Here is a 22,359-nt window from a genome sequence, read left to right as displayed (position 1 = left end):
TATAAAACAAGCACACCCTTCATGTTGGCCTCTTCTCAGAAGCAGGTATAAGGCTTCAGCATCCAATGAAAAATGGTCAGTAGATACAGGAAGTAGCAAAAAAAAAAAAAAAAAAAAAAGAAAAACTAGAACTACATTTCCCAGAAGCCACATTTCTTCACTCTCCGATTTTTACCGAATTTTGGTTCTTAAAACAAAGTGAGCCGAGCCATAACTCAGATGATGCGCCACTAATAATTTTTTTTTACATATTTTATTATATACAAGTCGTGGTGGTTTGTTCAGTTGTGAGACAAATAATACTTTTCTGCTATGGTCGTATTATTAAGGCATTAAGGCCAAATTCACTCTACATTACCTTTTAAACAAACATTAATAATCCTTTTTCTCAATCTGAAAAGATAACTGTAGATGAAAGAAGGTATTTGGTTTGCATATTTTGATACTACAACTACTTCTCCATCTGCAGTCAGGACAGACAAAGCGATGCAGAGAAATAAAACAACTGCAGATTCTATTTATTGACTTCATTGTTTCCATTATAGTAAAAAGCCGACCGCTGCAATATACATTACGTCCCCCGGTGTTTCCTTAAATCCTGTGGGAGGGGACAAATTGGTTGTGATTTGTCACTTGGAGGAAACCAATTGGTTGCTTCGTGCCAAGGTCAGAAAACAAATCAATCAACCCCACAGGAGGCAATTCATCTAAATTGAATCATCATTTAATGGAAAAATCTCAGCCTGAAGGTCTGTGTTTGTTTCAGAGAACTGACCCTGACAGCAACACCGCACAGCCGCAAGTAGGGAAACGTGTTCACCTAAAAATACTGTCAATATGCATCTGCTGCAACACACAGAGAGAGACGCACCAATCAGAAAATGGAGGCCAATTTCAGGTCTGCAGGTTTGGTAGAGCTTTGGTTTTGATTCGTTCTTTAAAAATCTGCATTCATGAAACTGTTTTTACACGAGTTATATCAGAGCAAAAGGGATGTAAAACTAAAGTCACTGTAACACGAGTTTTTACTGGTAATTTAAACAAAGACAATAATGTATTCCCATTCCAAACTGTCTTTACCGAAATGAAGGTTGTTTAAACACCTGATAGTCGGGAGATTCGCTTTGGTTGGGGACCAAAGTTGCATAAAACATTTATTTTATTTTTGGCTGCAGTGGTTCTCTTTCACCCTCCACTGAGTCAAACGATAAAACTCTTTGAGAAACCTGTTCCCCTCCTCGCCTGTGGGGGCGCTGCACCAAGTGAAGAAGACACTTGGTGCCACTTCCTTCTTCATGACATATAAACAAAGACGGAGTAGCGACAGAAATTAGTGATTGCAGGATTTCCCGTTTGTCTTTGGTAAAAGACAACGAACCATTTCTCCTGCTAGCGCTAGCTTGCCACGTTTGTTTTCCCAGAATGCTCTGTGTTGTAGTCCACTTCCTGATTTGGAGCGGTCTCTGGTCTGCTTGGTGTTCACATATGAATTTCCATTAACTATAAAATTGACCAGATTAAAAATACGAAAATAAATTTACTTCATAGAAAAGTGCCAATTTTGAAAAGTTTTTACACTTTTTTTCCAGCTGTAAAACTTTTGTGTTTACCGAAAACTGCGATGGAAACGCTTTCGCATCATGCTAATTTGTCTACAGCAGCAGAGAGACTGTTTATGGTCACTGGGCTCTTGGGACAATGTGGAAAAGTGTTTGCATCCGTTGTTATTTTAAGTTTTTCTCTCTCTCAGCCATAAGGAAGAGAGCATCAATAAAAATCACAAAAACTATAATCAATAATTAAGCTACAAACTGATCAAATTGGTCAAAGTTAAAATTCTTGGGCATTCTTTAATTTCCACTGCAGATTTTCCCTTTACAAATACACACATTAATTAAAAAAATAGAGGAAAATTGGCAACAGGAGACAGGAATGTAACATCTTCATTACTGATCTAATCAATATCTGGAGTCCTGAGACGTTTGGAGAAGTATTGACAGGTCAGCAGAACGGGCTGGTCACGTCGTCTGATCAATAATCACACTGATCAATGCTGGGATTCAGGTGGACACAATTATAAAAAGTGCAAAGAGCTGCAAACTGAGAGCCCAGCCTCCAAACCGTGAAGTAAAACCTCAACATTTCATCAAACCTCCTGGATCTGCAGCTGAAAGAACGTCCCGCTACGTCACCATCACTCCTAAATATCATCTGGGGACCCACAATGCATTGCTGCCCAGTGAAATTAAAACATTAATAAAGAAAGAGTCTACTTCCCACCACTTTTTGTAGCTAAATATTTAATGTGTATAGTGTCAGTAAGCATTTAATATTTGGATACTTTATGATTATACCAGCCAGCCATTATCACTGCGATGAGGTTTCGGCTACAGATACAGCGTTGGCCGAAGCCGACCGGATATTTCATGAAGTAGTGATGTTGTCTGTTAAAGTGCATAACAAACTAAAGGATTTTCCCTAAAAAACCCGCTCCCCGTCTGGACATCAAACGCTCATTTAAGGAAGAATCACAGAAGAACAGAGACAATCAAGGCAGACAACACAACAGATCATAGCACATGGCAGAGACAGACAAATGGCAAATACATTAGCAAAGGCGTCGGTTTTACAGACAGGACAGCCGAGCAGCTGCGTTTCCGTTGATCCTGGAACCGCGCAAACTGGAATTACGAAAATAAATCTGCTTAATGAGAGATGCCAATTTCAAAAAACTCAATAAAACTTTTTTAGTTTTACTGTTTTTCAGCTGCATCGAAATTTCTGTTTTTCACAAAACTGAAATGGAAATATTGTTTGTGTCATGCTGGTTTGTCTACTGCAGAAAATCGATTATCGGTAGTAACTGGCCTCCTTAGACGATGCGCATAAGTGTTTACATTCGTCGCCGCAAAGATTTTTAATGATTTAAGTGAACAAACTGATTCATGTGTGACTTTAATTACATTTTTACTTCAGAGTAAGAAATGCTCCTAATTGCAAAATGGTATTTTTTAGAAATAAGTGGAATTTTTATCGGACATGCATTTTGTGCAAGGAACGAGACTCGATAGCTGCGTTTCTGTTACAGATGAGAGAAAATGTCAAAAAAATACTGTTTTGCAACTGCAATGTTTCCGTTGAACAACAAATTAAATTAAAATCACATGTGAATAAGTTTGTTCACATGGCAAATCATTAAAAAACATCATCCTACTGCTACTTCCTGTCACTTCCTGGTCCTTCCCGCCAGCAGTGAGACCCGGTTCATATCGTGACTTGTTCGCTTGTCACCATAAAAAAAAACTGCTAGATGATAAATTGTCCCAGAAGTTATTGAGATAAACAATAATATTGTTGTTTAATATAATGGCATAAGGACACATTCTCAAAGATCAACAAACTTTAAAATTAAATTGACTGGAACCGGAAGAGATTTTAAATATCAAAATAAATAATAGTAAAATAAATGAAAAAAGGAATTATGAATTTTCTCCAAGCAAAACTGTCCTTCAAAAAAAGGGCTAGTTAAGACCAGACTGAAAACTTTCATCAGTTTTTGGTAGAAAGAGAAAAGAAGAACGATAAATCGTGCTAATGGAAATCGTTGAGTTAGTTTTAATTTATCATGCAATTAAATGTTTTATTTTTTATTGCGACAAACTTAAAAATGTTTCCATTGCAGTTTTGTGAAATACACCAATATTGATACAGCTGAAAAAACAGGTTTTTTCTAAATTGGCTCGTTTGCATTAAGTACATTTATTTTCATAATTCCAAGTAGCGCAGTCCTACGGTCGGTGGAAACGCAGCTGCTGACGTGTGAACCGCGATAAATAAAAATATCGTACCAAATTCTCCCTGGTCGACAGAAAACCATCGTACTCTGAAGCGTTAGCCTCTACATTTTTGGTTTCATTGCCTTTCCGACTCCAAACTCCACTGGATGTGTGTTTAATCATGCCGTAACAGAAGAAGTCTGTAAGTGTTTGATCCACTCATCTTCAGCCTCAGACTCTTTCACCCTAGAACCACCGACACTCTGCTTCCGCCCAGCTCAGCCGGATCACGGGCTAAAACACTCGGAGCTGCTGCCCAAATCAAAAGACGGTTCATCGGGATTCATAATCATCGTTTCTCGTCGACGCTGCAGTCCTCCCCACCTGTTGCTGCGGCTGGATGTGTGGCAATTGTTGACGCTGGCCTTGCACTGTCCCGTCATTTGTTCCAGGAGGCGGGCCAGGCGGGAACAGCCGCTTTGCCCATGTTGGTAGCAGCACAGGGACTCCACACAGCTGAGGGCCTGCGCCTGGGGGGCGGATAGAGACTGCAGGAGAGCAGAGACGGTGAGAGCAGGAAGAGCCAGAACAGGTGTGTGAAAAACAGGAAGCATGGGTTAGTGAAACATCATGAGCAGAGGGAAGAGAACAAGGCAGCAGGACAGATTGGTGGATAAAAACGGGAAAAAAAAAACAGAAGTTAGATCAAATAGACTTGTTTGTGTTATTGTTCAATAAGGGCGACGGGAAGATGATGCTGCATGCTGCCTGGGCGATGATGAATTACAGGGAACACACACAACATGCAACAACAAAACGGGACCAACAGGACCGTACAGACTGCTACACCGGAAAACAAGAGCCCTAAATAAAATCCTGAAAGTATCAGGAAAGAAAATACAAAATAAAATCATGAGGAAAAGTCGCATGAGAATAAAATAGAAAGAATACGAGGATAAAGTCGTATTATTTAATATAATATGGGAGGAGATATTTTTACTGCTTCTTATCCAATACCGGAGCTTCTCAATGAAGCTCATTGTCTGCATAAAAGTACATTTATTTTATTTAATAAAGGGAAACCCATATTGATTTATTCCACAAGGTGATACTTTTCAACTTTGATTATTGATTCCAGATCATGAAAAACTCAAAATTAATTCCTCAGTAATTGTGAATATTACAATAAAATGATTTCCATCAGACATTACATAGATATTGACTTAATAATGGTCACCTTTGCAAGTAGGTTAAGCCACAAATTTTGTGGGAAAGTTTGATGAAAGAAAAAATTCAAGTTAAAAAAAAAGCAGCAGCCTCAAACAAAGTACCGATACCTGGTTCAATGACAATGGTTCCTTTACTGGCCTGAACCCAGTAAAGAATCTGTGGGGATTATTGTCGAGAGGAAGATGAGAAACATCAGAGCCAACAGTGCAGACGAGCTGACTGGCAGTTTTAGATCAACCTGGGCGTTCTCAACACGTCAGCAGGAAACAAAGGCTGATTACCTCCAAGGAAAGCTGCAGAGATGCAGCAATATATGAGACCTGAGGAATTCACTGCATACAACACATAATTCATGGACGGTTTTCCAAAGGCCTTCGTTTCCGTTTTTAAAAAATCCAGTTTTTCACCTTGCAGAAGTTTAAAAGCTAAAATATAATATTTATGTTTTGAAATCTCTCTTACACCTGAATGGTCCAAGAAATTTACAGAAAAATGTCTAAAGAATGTCGCCAAGTTTTTCACACACACACACACACACATATATATATATATATATATATATATATATATATATATATGTGTGTGTGTGTGTGTGTGTGTGTGTGTGTGTGTGTGTGTGTGTGTGTGTGTGTGTGTGTAATCTAGGAGTCGAGGTTTATCCAAGTTTCACTGACTCAAATTTAAGACTAAGACCATTATGAATAATAATTAAGACAAATTAAAAGAAAAGCAGGGAACCAAAACTGTGAAACTTCTGTGGCTCTTAGCAGCAGCTTTGCGATTCTCATGGCATATTGCTCTCTAGCTAACTAGCTAGTAAATTAGCTAGCTGCTTCCAAGAGCTAAATAGCTTGATGACTTCAGCTTGCTAGTTAACTCTCTAGTTAGATGGCTAGAGCGTTAACTAGGTAACTAGTTAACTCTGTAGTTAGCTAAAAAGTTAATTAGACTTAACTCTGGCTAGTGAGTTAGCTAGAGATCCATATGCTAGCTGTTAAAGCTAGCTAGAAAGCATCAGTTTGTTACTGGTCACCTTAACCACCTGGAGTCAGTAGAGGACGCAGTTAGTGAAGATGTTTGTACACGACTCAAACTTTTACCTAACAGAAAAATCCTGTGAGACAAAAAAAAACCAAACAAATAATCCTGTCACAACTAAATTTAAGACCTGTAATTAATGAATTTAATGTCAACTTACATTTTCTTTAATGGATTTAAGACATTTTAAGGCCTTAACTGTAACTAATTTGAGACTTTTAAAGGATGCGTGTAGGCCCTGGGAATTGTACTGCTGAAATTAATAAACTTTTCATTGATAAATGCACTTTTAAGCAGTGGATTGTAGTGGAGGGACTCTAAAACTAAAAGTTTAAGTTAGCATTTATATTTGTGATGGATTGCTCCACATGGTTTAAAATAAATTTACGATGAAGCAAGGCCTCCTGATCTGATTAACAAGCAACAGCCCTTAGCCTTTACTGGACGCGACTCCATGTTTTGTATGAAAGAGATTTTGTAGCTAATCAGATTTATCTGAGAGCTAGTGATGCATGGGTAAACAAAGCTGGCCAGAAACATCTGGGATCGGATCATTCCTCTGATCTGAGTCAGCACCGCGGAGACGGCGGGTGATGAAGACGAGGCAAAGCCAGGATTAGAGAAACGGGAAAAGGAGCAGAGTCAGGTTACACTCTGGTTGCTCACAACAGAATGAAACTGGGGAGCGCTGGGATTTAGTAATTCATTGTTCACATTAATTACAGGAGGACAAAGAGGCATAAAAATTGTCTTAATTATCCAAGTCCAACTGAAAGTAAATTCATAAATAATAGGACATTTGAGGGAGTTTTATTTCATGTCTTTGAAGCTGTATTTGCTAAGGGTGCAAGCCACCGTCTGCACTCTGATGTTTTGCTGCAGCAGAAATATGAGACGCTGGCGTCAAGCCAAACGTTTGCTTCTTGGCCGCAGACAGCAAAACACAAACAAATCAAACTCCACATAGTTTATTCTCAAACTAAAGTGCTTTTAGGAGGAACTGCAAGTAGCACATTCCTCTGGTTAGGAGTCACTCACTCAGAGGACATAAAGCAAAACCAATCCATACATGTTAAGCACTCGCGTTTTTTTTGTTTTAAATGTTCCACGTTTCTGTCAGTAGAAATCAGGCGACTGTTAGATTGTCCTCACAGTGAAACCAAAGCAATGGGATTGAAAAAGAAAACAGACTCTGAGGAGTGAAGCATGAGTATTTTGAGGGAAACATGAAACTGCTGCTGCACATGTTGCAGAGCAGGGTGTTGCTAGGCAACCAAAGAGTGGGCGAGTTGCTAGGCAACCAAAGAGTGGGCGAGTTGCTAGGCAACCACAGAGTGGGCGAGTTAGTCGACTCCACCAACTACATTTAAAAGTCAGTTTCATATTTTAACTTATTAAAAGTCAATTCTACAGTTTGATTATGTCTGTAAAGTTTATCTGACTATTGGAAGGAGGGTCAGAGTCTGAGGCAGTTACCTGTGTGCTGTACAGTCAGATGTTGGGATGGTTCTCTTTCAATTGTTTTGGCTTAATTTTTTTTTTCAGAAGGTTGTGGTAAATTTTGTTCAACCTTTATATTTACCATAAAATGGTCACATAACTTTTCCTTTCCTTCTCTTTTCCTCATCTTTTCCCTCCTTACCTGAGCTGACCCTGCATCACCGTCCTGCTGCTGGCCGCGGGTCTAATGTCTCCTCCTTTACCTTCTGCTCTTTCTATTGTAACAATAAAAACTTACTTTCAATATATGGAAAGCAACAGTGAGCACAACTTCTGCACAGAAATTACAGATGGTTCTGCAGAGTAACTAGTTTCAGTTCAGCTAAGATTATCTCAACTTACGCCTTTTGTTTGGAAGAATACGGCGAAGCTTTCTGTCGTTTGGCTCTGGATCGTCCGAGGTTCATCTTTCAAGAGACGCCATGAAACACAAACTTAAATTATAAGGGCGCTACGTGGATTGGTAAGAAAACGTTACGGTCAGATTTATGGAAACTGCTGAAAATTGCAAGTCTGTGCAAAATTTGCCAGAAATTTGTTACAATCACAACTTCCTGTAAGTAGGGGCGGCCATTTATTGTATCGTTTATTATTTATCATGATGCATTTCTTCGTAATAAGAATTCCGATTTATTCTCGTCACGATAAATTCCAATGAATGATGTTTAAAATCCCCCAAAACTGTCAGGATTGTTAGTTTTACCACTGTTTAATGAAAGTAACAATACATTTGACAATATCACTAAATGTAGTGAAATAAATCACACTTCTTCTTTATGTGTCCTAAAGAAGCGCGTCACATATGGCGTGTTTTTTAAAGTATTCATGTTTGTTGGGCTGTGATTGGTGAGTCATGTGTCACAGCCATACATTCACCTAAAAAAGAAATAAAGATGTTTTGTATAATCACGTTAATCGATATTACAGAGGCACCATAAAATATAGTGATAAAACCTTCAGTGTAGGGATAACAGAAGTATCGTGATTTAAGATTATTTATCGTAATAAATCCCACCCATGTTCACCCCAACCTACGATAAACTATTAAAAAAATAAAAAATAAAAAAATAAAAAAAGACTTCAAAAATGAAAAAATAAAGGATTTCATGAGAAGCAAACAGATGATCCAGTGAGTTTCACATGGCTGAATGAAAACAACCAAGACGATGAAGCCGGCATGCCAACAGCATTCTCTCCTCATCTGAAACCAAACTGATCAATAACAGCGATTGGTGATCTGAGACCAGGTTAGGGAAGCTCAGGTTCTACATGGAGGGTCTCTGTAGCAGCGTTTCCATGGAACTGGGCAATTTCACATTTTGAAAGTTAAATTGTTTAAAGAAATATGCTAAAACGTTTTGAATTAGGGATGAGTTTTTTTTTTTGGCTGTATTAAAATTGTTTTATTTCACAAAACTGTAGTAGAAACACTGTCACATCACATCAACAACTGGATGTTACTACTGGTGGAAACGACAAAGGAGATGACAGGAAGTGACATTATGACGTGGTATGTTTTTTAATAACTTATTGCGTGAACAAACTTATTCACATGTGATTTTAATTGAGTTTCTTATTTAATAGAAACACCAAAATTGTGAAAAACATTTTTTAGACATTAGCAGAATATTGATAAAGTTTTGTGCACATCTGTAATGGAAACGCAGCTACAGTCAATCAGGGAGGGATGAGTAAGTAGGACAGGAAACTGGACCATGAGACAAACCGTATTTCTACACAACAATTAAAATAAAACACCAATATGGGGGAATGAGCAGCGGTGCAGGTTTGAGGCAAACAGTGGGGCTGTGCAGGTCGCTGTGGCTGTGAGGAGGCGGACAGGGTTGGTTGGACCTCAGACCAGACAAGGCCAGTGACGGTAAAATGGGGACAATGGGAGAATGCAGCACAGATCAGGGTACTACCTAGGGGAGCATGAGTCTGGGCCGGGGCGGCAGGGGGAGGATAAGCAACTAGCAGGTGCCAATTGTCCTCCCCTGGGCTCCGCTGGGCTTTAACAGGGTCATATTCTGGGCCGACTGAACCCTCACCCTGCTCCATCTGAAGGACACAAGATGCTCACAGTCAGCCCTGCTGGCTTACCGTCAGTCAGACTGCAGACTGCAGGCAGGCCAGCGACGTAAGCAAAAACACATCCATGTTCGTCATTTAGTCCTTTACAATCTGTCCTTACTGAAACACTTTCACCAAGCAGAGGACAGCGGCCGTACTTTGAGTCTGCGTTAAAACGTCTTGGACCAGCTGATGCCTTAAATACGACAGAGTGTTTGGGCCAGGAAGGAAAAGTTACTACGGGAATAAAGTTGTGATATCATGAAACCCCAAGACACAAAAACGCTGTCAAAATGAGGACTGTTGAGTGAGTTATGCTTTGGTTTTACAGATAAGTAAATGGTTCATCTGTTCAGCATCAGATTATCAATCTGTAGCCGACCACAGATTGATAATCTGACGCTGATGTGATAACTAAAGCCCTTTATTCTCATAATACTGATGACTATTATGACTTTATTCTCGTAATTCCAGTTTTTAATGTTTTCCTGGTGAGCCTGGCTCCAACACTCGATCGTAACCTTGAAACTGATGGTTGTTGTTTTGGGATTCAATAAAAGACTAAATAACAGAACAGTGGATACAAATTCAGCAACTCATTAAGCAACTAGCAAATTACTGGATAAGCTGTTAATCAGTGAGTCAGTCTGGGCTGCGGTTTGGGATTTAACTGATTAGAGGAAGAAGTTTCGGTCGTGAAGATCTGACCTCTGCCAACACAGCAGCTGGATGCGAAGCAACCCGTTACTCCACAAAGGAAGGCCGTTTGTTCACTTACTGGTTTCTGTCAACCAGCCTTCCTACTTGATCCTGACAGATCAATAGCTGCCGCTGCTCTAGAAAACGGCTTAAAGATTTTGACAAATAACTGAAGGACTTTTGCTTCCCACAACAGAAAGAACGAAAAACAAAACAGAAAACTGAGCAGACTGGCTGTGGGTTGAAAGAAGCTAAAAAACTAAGCAACCAATGAGCTTAAGGCAATTAAAAGATTTCTCATGGGAAAAGGGATAAAGGAAAATCTATTAGTATCTGAACGAACTAACCTGAACAGAGCCGTCTGGGTCATGCTGTCACTTATCTTAAAGAATAAAACTATGAAAACAACAGAAGTAAAAAAACAACTAATTATGATGTCTGCAGACAAAATAGCCCTTCAAAATATAGCAGAAGTAAAATGATCAGGCTCATTTTAATTTATCATACAATTAATTAATTGCTTGTTGTGAAGCTGCTAAGTTGGCAACAATGCAGACAAAACAAAAGGAGAATCTGGCTGATGTTCAGACTCTAGCAGAGATAAATATCGGTTTCATATCCGTCGCTGATCACCTAAGATGAACGGTAAGCCGGCCGATTGATCGGTGCACCCGTACAGATAACGAGACTGAATCATCGAGCAGAGGAGTAAGTCTGGAAATATTTTCCATTAAAATTTAAAGACATGGTTTGAACTTGTCTGAAATATCCAAATTAAACAAACCAACATCTCCAACTACAAAAACCCCCTAAATATTTTCTTCAACAAAACCTAATGCTACTCTGAGCATTTCCTTTAGAGATTGCAACACATTGCGAAAAAGTCTGCCATTGCTGAGGAGATTCCCACAATGACAGCAATGCGTCATGCTCCTAACGGCGTCATGCTGCTCTTTAACCCAAACAAAGTTGCTCATGCAGCTTTAGTGAGCAATCAGTCCAGAGGTGTGGATCTGTCCAAACCATGCAGGAGGACGAGTCCGAGAAGAGGCCGTCTCAAAACGTGGAATCAGTCCGACGGGTAAAAAACAAGGCTGGGATGCACCAAGACATAGAAACTACCAGGTGTCCTGCTTATAAAGCTACGGCATGCCAGGTGAGCGGTCAGACCCGACCACATCCAAACGCACAGCAGCAGAGTTATAGAGACTGCAGGACCTCACAGCACGAGGGCCACGACTGGGCAGGAGCAGGAGAAAAACAGGAATCAGGTACAGAGACCAGCTGCGTTTCCACTGACCATGTAGCTGCGCAAACTGTAATTATGAAAATAAATCTGCTTCATGGAAACACGGGAATTTAGAAAAAACTTTGAGAAAGTTTTGGTCCTCAGAAGAGGAGATTTTTTAAATATATCTGTATCAAAATTGGTTTATTTCACACTTTTTTCACATCTCATGAGTCACATGATCAAGTCAGATGTTACTACTGCCAGAAAAGACAAAGACGACGACAGGAACTGGTTGGGGGACGATGGTGCGGAATGATCTTTTAATGACTTTTCGCATGAACAAACTTATTCACGTGTGATTTTAATTTAGTTTTTTATTTTATGGAAACAACGCAGTTTGTGAAATTGTGTTTCTTCAACATTAGAGTCACTGATGCTGACAATTTTGAGCACATTAGTATTGGAAACGTAGCTGGCATCTGGTCCATTGACCTTAAAAATGCAGATTGGAATTACAACTTTTTGCTTAATAGAAATGCAGAAATTTCAATAAATGGCTTTTGTGCAGGGATGAGGTGGTTTTTTGGCTGTTTTTCTGTATAAATTGTGATTTTTCAACATTAGTGGAACATCAACACTTGCTAACAGCTAGTCGGGGTTTTCATGAGAACATAAACTGACTTATTCACTCATTCACACATGCATTTGCTCATGCAGTGGGTGGGTTGTGCCATGACATGCTGTGAAGAGGCAGAAACAAACGTCTCAGCATTTTCCGATGATGCAAACCATGCAGAATCCAAGTCTCTCATTCTGCTGTAGCACCTGAAACTGGTAGAAGTTTCCCCGACCCGAGCGACAGAGAATGCTGGTTGGCTTGTTTGGGTCATGCCGTCACAGACACAACAACACTAGAGAAAACGCTGGAGAACGACGGATGCTGACTTATGAATGAACATGTAGAGGAGTACGCGTTCTGCAAAGCAATGTTTCTGTCTGAATTTCATGACAGTCTTACAGTCTAAAGAAAACCAATTTCTAAAATACTGGAAAGTAGTTTAGCAAAACAAAAAAACCTAAAAGAAATAGACGTATTTGACTAAAGATGCAGCTAAACGTTTAAATAACATCTTTAATATTGATAGAAATATTGCATTTGCATGAAGCGCTCCTGCAGTTAGTTTTTTTGTTGTTTTTTCATGAATGGATTCACTGAAGACGGATGAAGTCCACGGCTTAACGGATCTCAAATCTTCTACCTAATTTTGCCCAGCTGGCCCTTGGCTCTGGACAAAGGCTGCAGCGCGAAGTCGTCACCTATGACCACTCGGTTGGAATACATCTACACCGGGAGAGCAAACACAGGGGCAAGATGAAGAACACACAGACAGAGAGGTTAGAAATCCAGCTCTCACACACACACACACACACACACACACACACACACACACACACACACACACACACACACCACAGTCATGTTCAGACAGAACAGGACGGAGACTGAAGCAGCAGACGCTACAGACGGCACACAGGACCGGAGAAGTTGGCTCATTTTCTGTTCTGAGAAACAAGCCGAGACGATAAATTATGTCCAGATGGACGAATCGATACGGAAAGAGAGCAGAGGTGACGCTGTGCGCTTCTCAGTCTGTGATCAGACGCCAGTCATGCAGAGCAAACAAAAGCTAAAAACAGACTAACACAGATCACTTTACAGGCCGTCTACATTTTGGATTTCTTCTAAATAAACTTCATTTTTAAGACTTATCGTATAATTGTTGCCAATTTTTGGCTCTATGTAGGAATATATGTATTTCTGCATAGGTGGGCATTTATCGCAATGTTTATCACTTATTGTTAAAAGGTTCTTAGAAGAATTTGATTTATTGTTTTGATAAATGTCTTTAAAAGGCTCAAAAATGGCAGCCATCTTGAAAAATGGCAGCCATCTTGAACTGGCTGATGGGAAACATGAAAAGCATAACAAGCTTTTATGCCTGTTTCCACATCTGAAAGATTTTATGGAGATATTAGCACAGAAACAAGCTGCACTAATATATCGATATATGTTAACAGAAGACATTTTAAAGAAAACAAAGCGTCTTTTTTCATTTAAATTCAGATACATTTAGAACTGAATTCGTTCAAACCTTTTAGAAAACATCCTGTAAAACTTTTTCATTTGTAATCAGCAGCAAAATAAAAATGGTGCAGCTGGTTTACATGTACAAACAAAATGCATAAATCATTTAGTAACATTTAGGAAAAATAAAAGAATTTAAGAAAGTAAAACATTGTGCTTGACAACAGCAAAGCGAACTGGTTTCCTGCACGAAGCATCTGGCTGCTGGTAGTTACCTGGCTCTTCTGTGTGCTGGTGGGACACAGGTGTCTGTAGAGGACCTTCTTCATCACTTCAGGAAACAGGCAGGTGATGACGATGATGACGATGGCGAACCAGGCCGAGCCGCAGGACAGCAGCTGGACGAAGACGAAGTACATGTCCTGGGTGTGCAAGAACGGCCTGCAGGGGTTCAAACGACACAGATGTTCAACTGGAGTCACATTTTATGCGTTTAGCAGCAAAACTTCATTCAGTCCATCCAGGAAGTGGGGATACCAACTATTTATGCAAATTCACTCATCATTTGCAGATTCTGTGCAAACTTAAAGTCACCGGTCATTGCAACCTTTCTACAAATCTGACCTATCACCTCAATGCATTTCCTTATTTTCTGACCAATCACTGAAACTCGACTGAGTTTCGACCAATCCCATTTGATCCCTTCTAACTTAACTTCCTGTTTCAGGACTAAAGACCAAACCTGCAAGACGTGACACCAAAATGATCCTTCATAAAAAGGTTTTGTTGAGACTGCAGACTTTCATCACTCAGTTTTTGGTAGAAAAAGAGAAAAGAAAAACCGTAAATCAGGCAAATTGAAATTATTTAGCTTGTTTTAATTTATGATGCGATTATTTTATTTATTGCTTACTGTAACAATAATTATATGCTTGTATGATAATTTGAACAGTTTTATGTTTGGGCGTTGTCTCAGTTCAATATTCAAATTATTCCACATTTTGATTCCACTTACTGACCTGCAGAAGTTTAGTCTGGCATTTCTGAATTTGCATATTTTAAACTCTGATTCCCCCTTGACTTAATTTCACTCAAACAATTTCTGAATGTTAACTCTGTTTTTGCAAAGACTTAATTTTTACTGTTAGTTTTTTATTTTTGGCCACAGTAATTATAAAAAAAGCAGCATAAGGTCCTGGAGGGGCTGATTGATTGCAGATCGGCAGATGGACTCGGAAGGATTTGCCCTTTTCACGGTAATTTCAGGTCCAACATCAGTTCGAGTCGTGCACTTAGGTAATGTTATTATGTCCTTAAAGACCAATACAGATTCTATCAATAATGGCCCAATATGGTCACAATGGCTCCCAGACGTCCGATTGGTCCAGACCAGTTTAAACTGGTTTTATTGGTTCAACCATGTGGCAGATAATTAACCAGGACTAAATCTGAGCTTCCCAGACGCTGGTGGGAAAATAAACAAAACGTTTTCTTTACTACGGCACAAAGAAAGATAAAATTTACTGTTAAAAAGTCGGTCAGAGGAAAAATGATGCCAAATAATTTTTAATTACTTTATAAAAGTCATGAAATTCCCTCCCAGTTGAAAACAAAGAAGAAGAAAAAGAAGATCTGGACTAAATAGCCGAGTCTGTAAAACCAATTACATTTCATTTGGTTGTATTTGTGAATTATGTAATTCTGCTCTGTTTTTTGTTTTATGTGATGTTTTTGTTGAGGTGCTAAACCCCAAAAACAGACTTTCCTCTTCCATTCTGAACTTTGACCTTGAATGGCTGTGGCTTTAATAAATGTGACAGAAATAAAAAATAATTTGAAGGAATATTAAAACACTTGTCTGAGATTAACTTCCTGAGCTGATCAGACCAACTCCACTTTTTAAAATCAAAAGATTTCAAAACTTAATAAATGTGAGCCATTTTTAAGAATATTCTCACCAGATGATGCCTCCGTAGAAGAGAGAGAAGATGAAATAGAAAGCGATTGACCCCCACGTCACAAAATGGTTCATCCAGGTCCAGAACTGGGTCTCCAACGCGAGCTGGGAAATAAAAGTCACGTTAAGAGATTGATGCAGGAGCGCTGGGGGCAATCTGCTTCTGTGCTGCAAAAGAGGCCTTGCTCCCTAACAACCCATTACAAATTATCTGCTGGAGTTAATGGCCGCTGACATCATCCTCCTCTCCACATACTTTATCTCAAATAACCCGTCTGTCTCCACACGTTACTAAGCTAAGAGACGGCAACGATAATTCAGACCAAAGTAAACAAACTGCAGGTGTAAAAACTACTGGTTATTAATTCACACTGTTAACTGCTTTGCGTTTACCTTCAGCGTGACGGTGATGACCATGACAGTAAAGACGAGCGTCCCAAATGTCCAGTTCCCAAACATCTGCAAGAAGCGACAGGTTGCAATGTGAGCAGTCGGCTTCAGTTTGTCTCCAGCTGAATAAACTTCGTGATCAGAAAGAAACAGAAGCTCAGCTCACATGCATGTCTCTGTTAGTGTGGAATATCTTCTGTTTACTCAGATCACAGACGGTAAAAATCTCAGGTGCAGTTAATTTAACTTAAAGTATTATTTTAGAAAAATGAGAATGAAAACGTGTGGTGTGGTGACAGGGAGGAAAATGTGAGCGGATCCACTGCTTAGATTTGGAGATTTAGAAGAAACATAAATCTTCTCAAAAGCTTAAAAGGTTTCAGTCCAAAGTTCAGTTTATGCTTTTTGTGCCAAAATTTTCAGCTTAAGCAGCCAAAGACAGTTAATGTTCTGCAAAAGGTTTTTCTCAGTTACAAAAATTATTTTTAGGAGAGCACAGATTAATCAGAATCGGCCGATATTTACACAAGAAATCAATCTAATTCACTGATCTTATCTTCCTCCGCAAAGTCTGAAAATCAGCCGCTGTCTGATAATCACAGTTTCTGTTTTAGTGACAGTCAGACCACAAAAAAAAAAAAAAAAAAATCATCATTAGCTGAAATTGGAATCGGCAGATCAGACTTTTTAAAAACTCCTGATCGGCCAGCAAACTGTAATCGGTGCACTCCGATCTTTTTTTATGAAGTTAAAGTTATGGCTTATTTTTATTTAAAGTGCACTGATCAAAAATCAGTTTTAAGAAATTATGCATGCACTTAACTTGTGTTGCTTGTAATCAACATGTTAAACTATCCATACTCCTTGAATTGTTTGTCAAACTACAAACAAACTACATGTTATTTTATAAGAACTGTATGTGTAAAACCAAAACAAAGTACCGTATTAATGTCAAGCTTAAAGGCCTTGGTGTGTCACTTAATCTCAGTAAAAATGACGAAGGTGACCTATTATGCTTCCTTGAACATGTTAGGAAAAGTTTACGGCCTTCAAAACATGTCATTGCATCGTTTTGCAGACAATCATTCTTCAGTAATTAAATTTTAGTCGTTTTAGGGCGTCTTGTTAAGCTGCTGCTGGCCACGCCCCCCATCTCAATGTTTACACTCACATGAAAATGGCTGCAAACAGATGCACAATTATGCAACCGTACATCTTAGAAAAGCAGAAGTAGGGCCTCCTACACAACCAACAAGAATGAAGCAAGGGGTTTCTGGATGGTAAGTAACAACAAAACGCTCGTCTTTCCCAGCAGCCATTGTACAGAGCATACAGTGGTAATACCGGCTGATCAAACTGCTCGGTCTGCTAGGTAACGGGCTAGGTTCCACTCGGGTTGCTAGGTAATGGGCTAGGCTCCGCTCGGGTTGCTAGGTAATGGGCTAGGCTCCGCTCGGGTTGCTAGGTAACGGGCTAGGTTCCACTCGGGTTGCTAGGTAATGGGCTAGGCTCCGCTCGGGTTGCTAGGTAATGGGCTAGGCTCCGCTCGGGTTGCTAGGTAACGGGCTAGGTTCCACTCGGGTTGCTAGGTAACGGGCTAGGTTCCACTCGGGTTGCTAGGTAACGGTGCAGTTACCTAGCTTCCAGACACCAAAAAACAATTAATTATTCTGAAGAAAAAAGAAAAACCTTTTTTAAGTGCTTTGCATAATAGGTCTCCTTTAAAATATTTGCAGATGTAAAATCTTAAATTTTTTTCCACTTCAGAAACATGCGCTACTTTGTGTTGGTCGATCACAAAAATTTGAAGTCAATAAATTGAAGCTTGCAAATGTAATGTAGCAGAATTTGCAGAAATTGAGTACTTTAGCACAGAAATGCAACTGAATCCATATTGAAGAGAATTATTGACAACATTTAAAGAGTAAACGGGATGATGATGAATCCTCGAGTCCTCCTATTAACCTCCCAAGGACATGCATTCAACTGTAGAGCAGACTCTTACCAGCTGCCTGTTAGCTCGCAACATCTGAAGACATGCACAGCAAGAAGGCAGAAGGAAAAAAGCGTAATCAACAAAAGATGGAAGGAGAGACAACCAACAGGGAATAATCAAAGTGAGGGCATTCAGAAACAGCAAACTACCAACTGAAAGAAAGATGGAGAGAAATGACGCGGGGAAAAAAAGAGAGAATGAACAAACTGTCGAATAAAAAAGGGAAGAAATAGAGAGATAGAAAACAGCAACATCAAGTCAACAGTTATAAAATAGCAGCAGGTTATTTCTACATCCAATAACAACAATATTAATAATAATAACAGCAGCAGTGAAAGCACACAAACACAAATATCTGAGCTGAATTTAATCACCAAGGATTTATGGCTTGAACTACTGTTTTCCAGCTTATAGAAGCAGCTGTGGAGCGCGTTGCTGGCAGACAGACCTGTCCGTTGCTCATGAGTGAGGTGTCCTCCCCCATCAGCAGGTAGGAGCCGAAGAAAAACACAAAGGCGTGAGTGAAGCCCAACATCGTCCAGTACAGGAACGTCCGGAACGACAGCAGAGAGTTCTTGCTGATGTCTCTGTGGGAGACGCACAAATACCAAGTTTATTCCCCATCGAGCTTCATGTGCACTGCAAAACAGAAACTCTCACCAAGTATTTTTGTAGGTTCTAGCGAAAATATCTTGGTACAGTAAACTAACTTACAAGTAACTTTCTAGCAAGATACAGGAGTTTGTTTTAATTCAATAATTCCTTAATATTGGTGTAAAAATACTGGCTCCACTGGCAGATTATTTCACTTATGACATGAAATTTTCCCAATGTTATAAGTGAAACTTTTTGAGCAATATTAAAGAATCATTGACTCAAAACAAACTCCTAAATCTTGATGCAAATTTACTTGTAAGTTAGTTTTGTTTTATTTTCAGCGTACTAAGATATTTCCACTAGAAACTGAATTGGGTTGGTGCTCCTTAACAGCAAAAACACAAAATCTTACCCAGTCCGGTCCAGTTTCTAGTGCAAATATCTTAGTACACTTAGGAGAAATTTAACTTACAAGTAACTGTTCAGAAAGATGAAGCAGCTAGTTTTAGGTCAATAATAATTTAATATTCGTACTGGTTCCACTGGCAGTACGAGTACCTAGCGCCGTTACCTAGCAACCACAGTCAAGCCCAGCCGTCTCCTAGCAACAGAGTTCTAGTTCCGCTGGCACACTGTTTCACTATTATGCCTTGCTGAAAAGTTACTATTAAGTTAGTTTTGTCTTATTTCAAGTGTACTAAGATATTTGCACTAGAAACTAGACCAAAAAAACTTTGTAACATTTCTGTTTTTGAAGTGCATCTCCCATTTGACTTTGTTTAAATGACATTTTGGAGTTTATTGTTTTTAAAACAGTTGCTGGTGAGTAATAGTCGGTGTTGCGTAGACACAGGGCCTCACCTGTAGAGGCTGGGTTTAGCCTGCAGGATGTCAGGGTGGACCAGCTGCTCAAACAGACTGTACACCAGGATGGGCAGCGAGGTGAAGCAGATGTTGTACAGCGTCAGGTAAACGCTGTCATACAGGGTCTGGAGGGGACAGGGATCATTTCAACAGCAGATTATTAGACAAACAGGGCGACAACTGCACACACACACTGTTTGGGTGAATGGGAAAAGAACTGAAGCTAATAAAAACAAACATTTATAAAGGTGTATGCATCTCCTAAAGGAAGGTGGGACATTATAATGTGATCATTGGATCTGGTGGACTTGGTTCGATTTGTTCCGTTTTCAGCATCTGCGGTTCGATTTCACTCTGCAGTCAAACAAAATAAATCTGCAAAACCTGTTCCTCCCCTCACCTGTGGGGGCGCTGCACAAAAAACACTGAAAGAAAAGATACGGAATCCTCTGAAGAAGACACTGAGTGTAACATCCTTCTTCACAAAATACAACAAAACTTGAGTAGTGACAGAGCTCAGCAATTGTAGGATTTCTTCCACTAACGTTAGACTCACATGTTTGTTTTGGTTGAATTTACCCAGAATGCATCAGAATTGGTGTTCACATATGTAGGTCTGTCACAATAATTTTGCTGGATGAAAAACTGTCCCAGAAATTTTCACGATAAACAAAAATATTGTCATTTTGAGACCATTTTCAACTCATCAATAATAATAATGGCTGATTAATAAAATGTATCCAAGTACACCCACTCAAAAATAAAAAAAAACTTTAATTTCTAAATAATATTTGAAGTGGAAATTATTTTAAATATCCAAAATAATAATAAATAAAATGGATTATGAACTCTCTGTAGCCAAAACAGCATTTAAAAAAATAATGATCATTCTGCTTCGACCAGGAAAACAGGCAAAAGTGGCAGGTAACGCAAACCAACTACTTTAAAATGGTGGCTTTCAAAAATAAATGGGAGCATCGCTTTACTAAAAAAATATTGAACTGATTTTAATTAATCATGGGATTAATTGATTTATTGCGTATGAATTCGAACCGCGTCAGATTTCACTTCAACCGAACCGAGGTTTGTAGGCGGACCAGAGTTTGTTTCTTTTTTGGTTTGCATCAAAGTTCGACTCAGGCTTCCTCAAACAAACTGGACTTTTAGACAAAACAACTAAAGTTTGATTAAAGCAAACTTAACAGGGCTGGTGTGAATGGAGCCTTACGCACTTTAAAAATCAGGAAAAATAAACGATGTCAAAGGGAACATAGTTAGAAACAGAACTAAGACTTACTTGTTGTGAAAACAAGCAGAAGAACTGGTATAAAAACTGTGGCGTAATAAAACACACATTCTGGAAAAAACAGAGTGAAAAAACATTCAGTCATACTAGAGAGAGAACAGATTATTATGCATTTTTAAAATTCAAAGCCACTAAAATGAAAGCAGTGTTGGTAAATCCTACCTTGTAGAAAAAGTACTGTACAAGAGTAGCTATTCGAATGTAGTAGAAGTGACCGTGGACCAGCAGGAGTTTGGCCAGGAACTTAAACCTGGCGATTGCATAGTCACTGTTTCTCACGGCCTGACGACCCTCCTTTCCCATGATGCCTGGGGGTTCGGGCAGGAACAGCTCAGACATGTACAGCACAGCTCCAGGTCGGGTTTCTGGGTTACGTGTGTGTGTGTGTGTGTGTGTGTTTACCTATGCCTACGTGAGCTTCCTGTATCATACTGACATCATTGGCTCCGTCCCCAACAGCTAATGTTATCGGCTTTTCTGGAGAAGTCTTTAGCAGACGAACAACCTGAAAAATAAAAAATAAAAAAATTAGCCTAACCCTTATATTTTGAATTCAAAGTTCAAATAAATAGAAACTGTAAGACAAGATGGCCACCCTGACATCACTCTGAACTATGGCAACCCAAGGGATCAACTGGTGAAAAGAAAGTCCTTATTTAATAAAAATTTAATTCTATTAAAATCAATTCATCATCCAGTCGTATTTTCTACATTAGTTAAACTTTACATAAAACCAGGTTAACACAGCAGCTCTTGTTTTGCAGTGTTGCTGTTTGAGATTAGAACAAGTTTCAGCAACAAGTGGCTCCAGAAAACGAGATTCACTAATTTAACCCTTTGAGTCAGAGAGACTAACGTGTGACTTAGACACCATAATTCCTAATCTGTAGTTAATCTGGATTTTTCTTCCTGCAGCTGGGGCGGTGTGTGTTCACCTTGGCTTTCTGCAGCGGGGCCATGCGGCAGCAGAGCACAGCGGAGCAGTTTTTACACACTTCCATGAACAGCTTCTCATGTTCCCTCAATGCCAACGACAGACTGGCGCCGTCGACCACCAAGCCGTGCTGGATGACGTGGTCTTCCTTTATCCTGCAGGCGAAGACGAGGAAGACAACGGCACAGGAAGTGAGACAGGAATATCGATACGCTGGATTCTACTGATCACTTATCAGAAAACAATATTTTAAAACCAGATTGTTGTTCCTGTTCATCACTAAGTTGGAACTGTAGAAATGTTGTACATAAGTAATATTGGGGGCTGATATTAGGGCTGGGCGATCTGGCCTAAGAATAAAATCTGTTTTTCCAATCTGAATACAATTTTATTTTATTTTTTTCAATCATCCTTTTAGGACAACAAGAATTTTTGTTTAATTAGAATAAATTCATAAAATTAGCAGAAACATGATAAAAGTTGTTTTAATGCGATAAAAGTTTAGACTCATCAGGATCTGACGTCATCAGTTCTCAAAATAGACAATTTTGTTTAATTATTTTAAAGTCCTGCGACTGATAATTTGCTGCTGACGTGTTAAAAGTCTAAACATTTTTCTATGAAGTATTCCTCATTTTTATTTTTTTTTTGTGTTCCAGTTCTTATGAAATTACAACTTTAT

At 39.2% G+C, this 22,359-nt stretch overlaps 1 protein-coding gene across 3 annotated transcripts in view; it reads right to left on the bottom strand.

The window, feature by feature from the left end:
- Positions 1–22,359, bottom strand: part of atp11b (ATPase phospholipid transporting 11B) — a 63,277-nt gene that overhangs the window by 4,606 nt on the left and 36,312 nt on the right. For 2 of the 3 annotated variants that reach the window (XM_088004686.1, XM_088004687.1), the window contains exons 20-29: positions 21,679–21,832; positions 21,146–21,248; positions 20,906–21,051; positions 20,735–20,794; positions 19,435–19,562; positions 18,425–18,563; positions 15,984–16,049; positions 15,592–15,695; positions 13,909–14,074; positions 4,161–4,324 (exon numbers count right to left, since the gene is read on the bottom strand). In XM_088004686.1, coding sequence (XP_087860812.1) covers positions 4,161–4,324; positions 13,909–14,074; positions 15,592–15,695; positions 15,984–16,049; positions 18,425–18,563; positions 19,435–19,562; positions 20,735–20,794; positions 20,906–21,051; positions 21,146–21,248; positions 21,679–21,832 — 1,230 coding nt within the window. Of the gene's footprint in view, positions 1–2,283; positions 4,325–13,908; positions 14,075–15,591; positions 15,696–15,983; positions 16,050–18,424; positions 18,564–19,434; positions 19,563–20,734; positions 20,795–20,905; positions 21,052–21,145; positions 21,249–21,678; positions 21,833–22,359 lie in introns of those variants that run through there. The other variant, XM_088004685.1, reaches the window with a different exon arrangement.

This window comes from Poecilia mexicana, unplaced genomic scaffold, assembly GCF_051168715.1.
Source record: "Poecilia mexicana isolate PSO_F unplaced genomic scaffold, ASM5116871v1 scaffold_4, whole genome shotgun sequence".
NCBI lineage: Eukaryota > Metazoa > Chordata > Actinopteri > Cyprinodontiformes > Poeciliidae > Poecilia > Poecilia mexicana.
The sequence above is the reverse complement of the archived record's forward strand: the minus strand, read 5'-3'. Positions and strand labels throughout refer to the sequence as shown.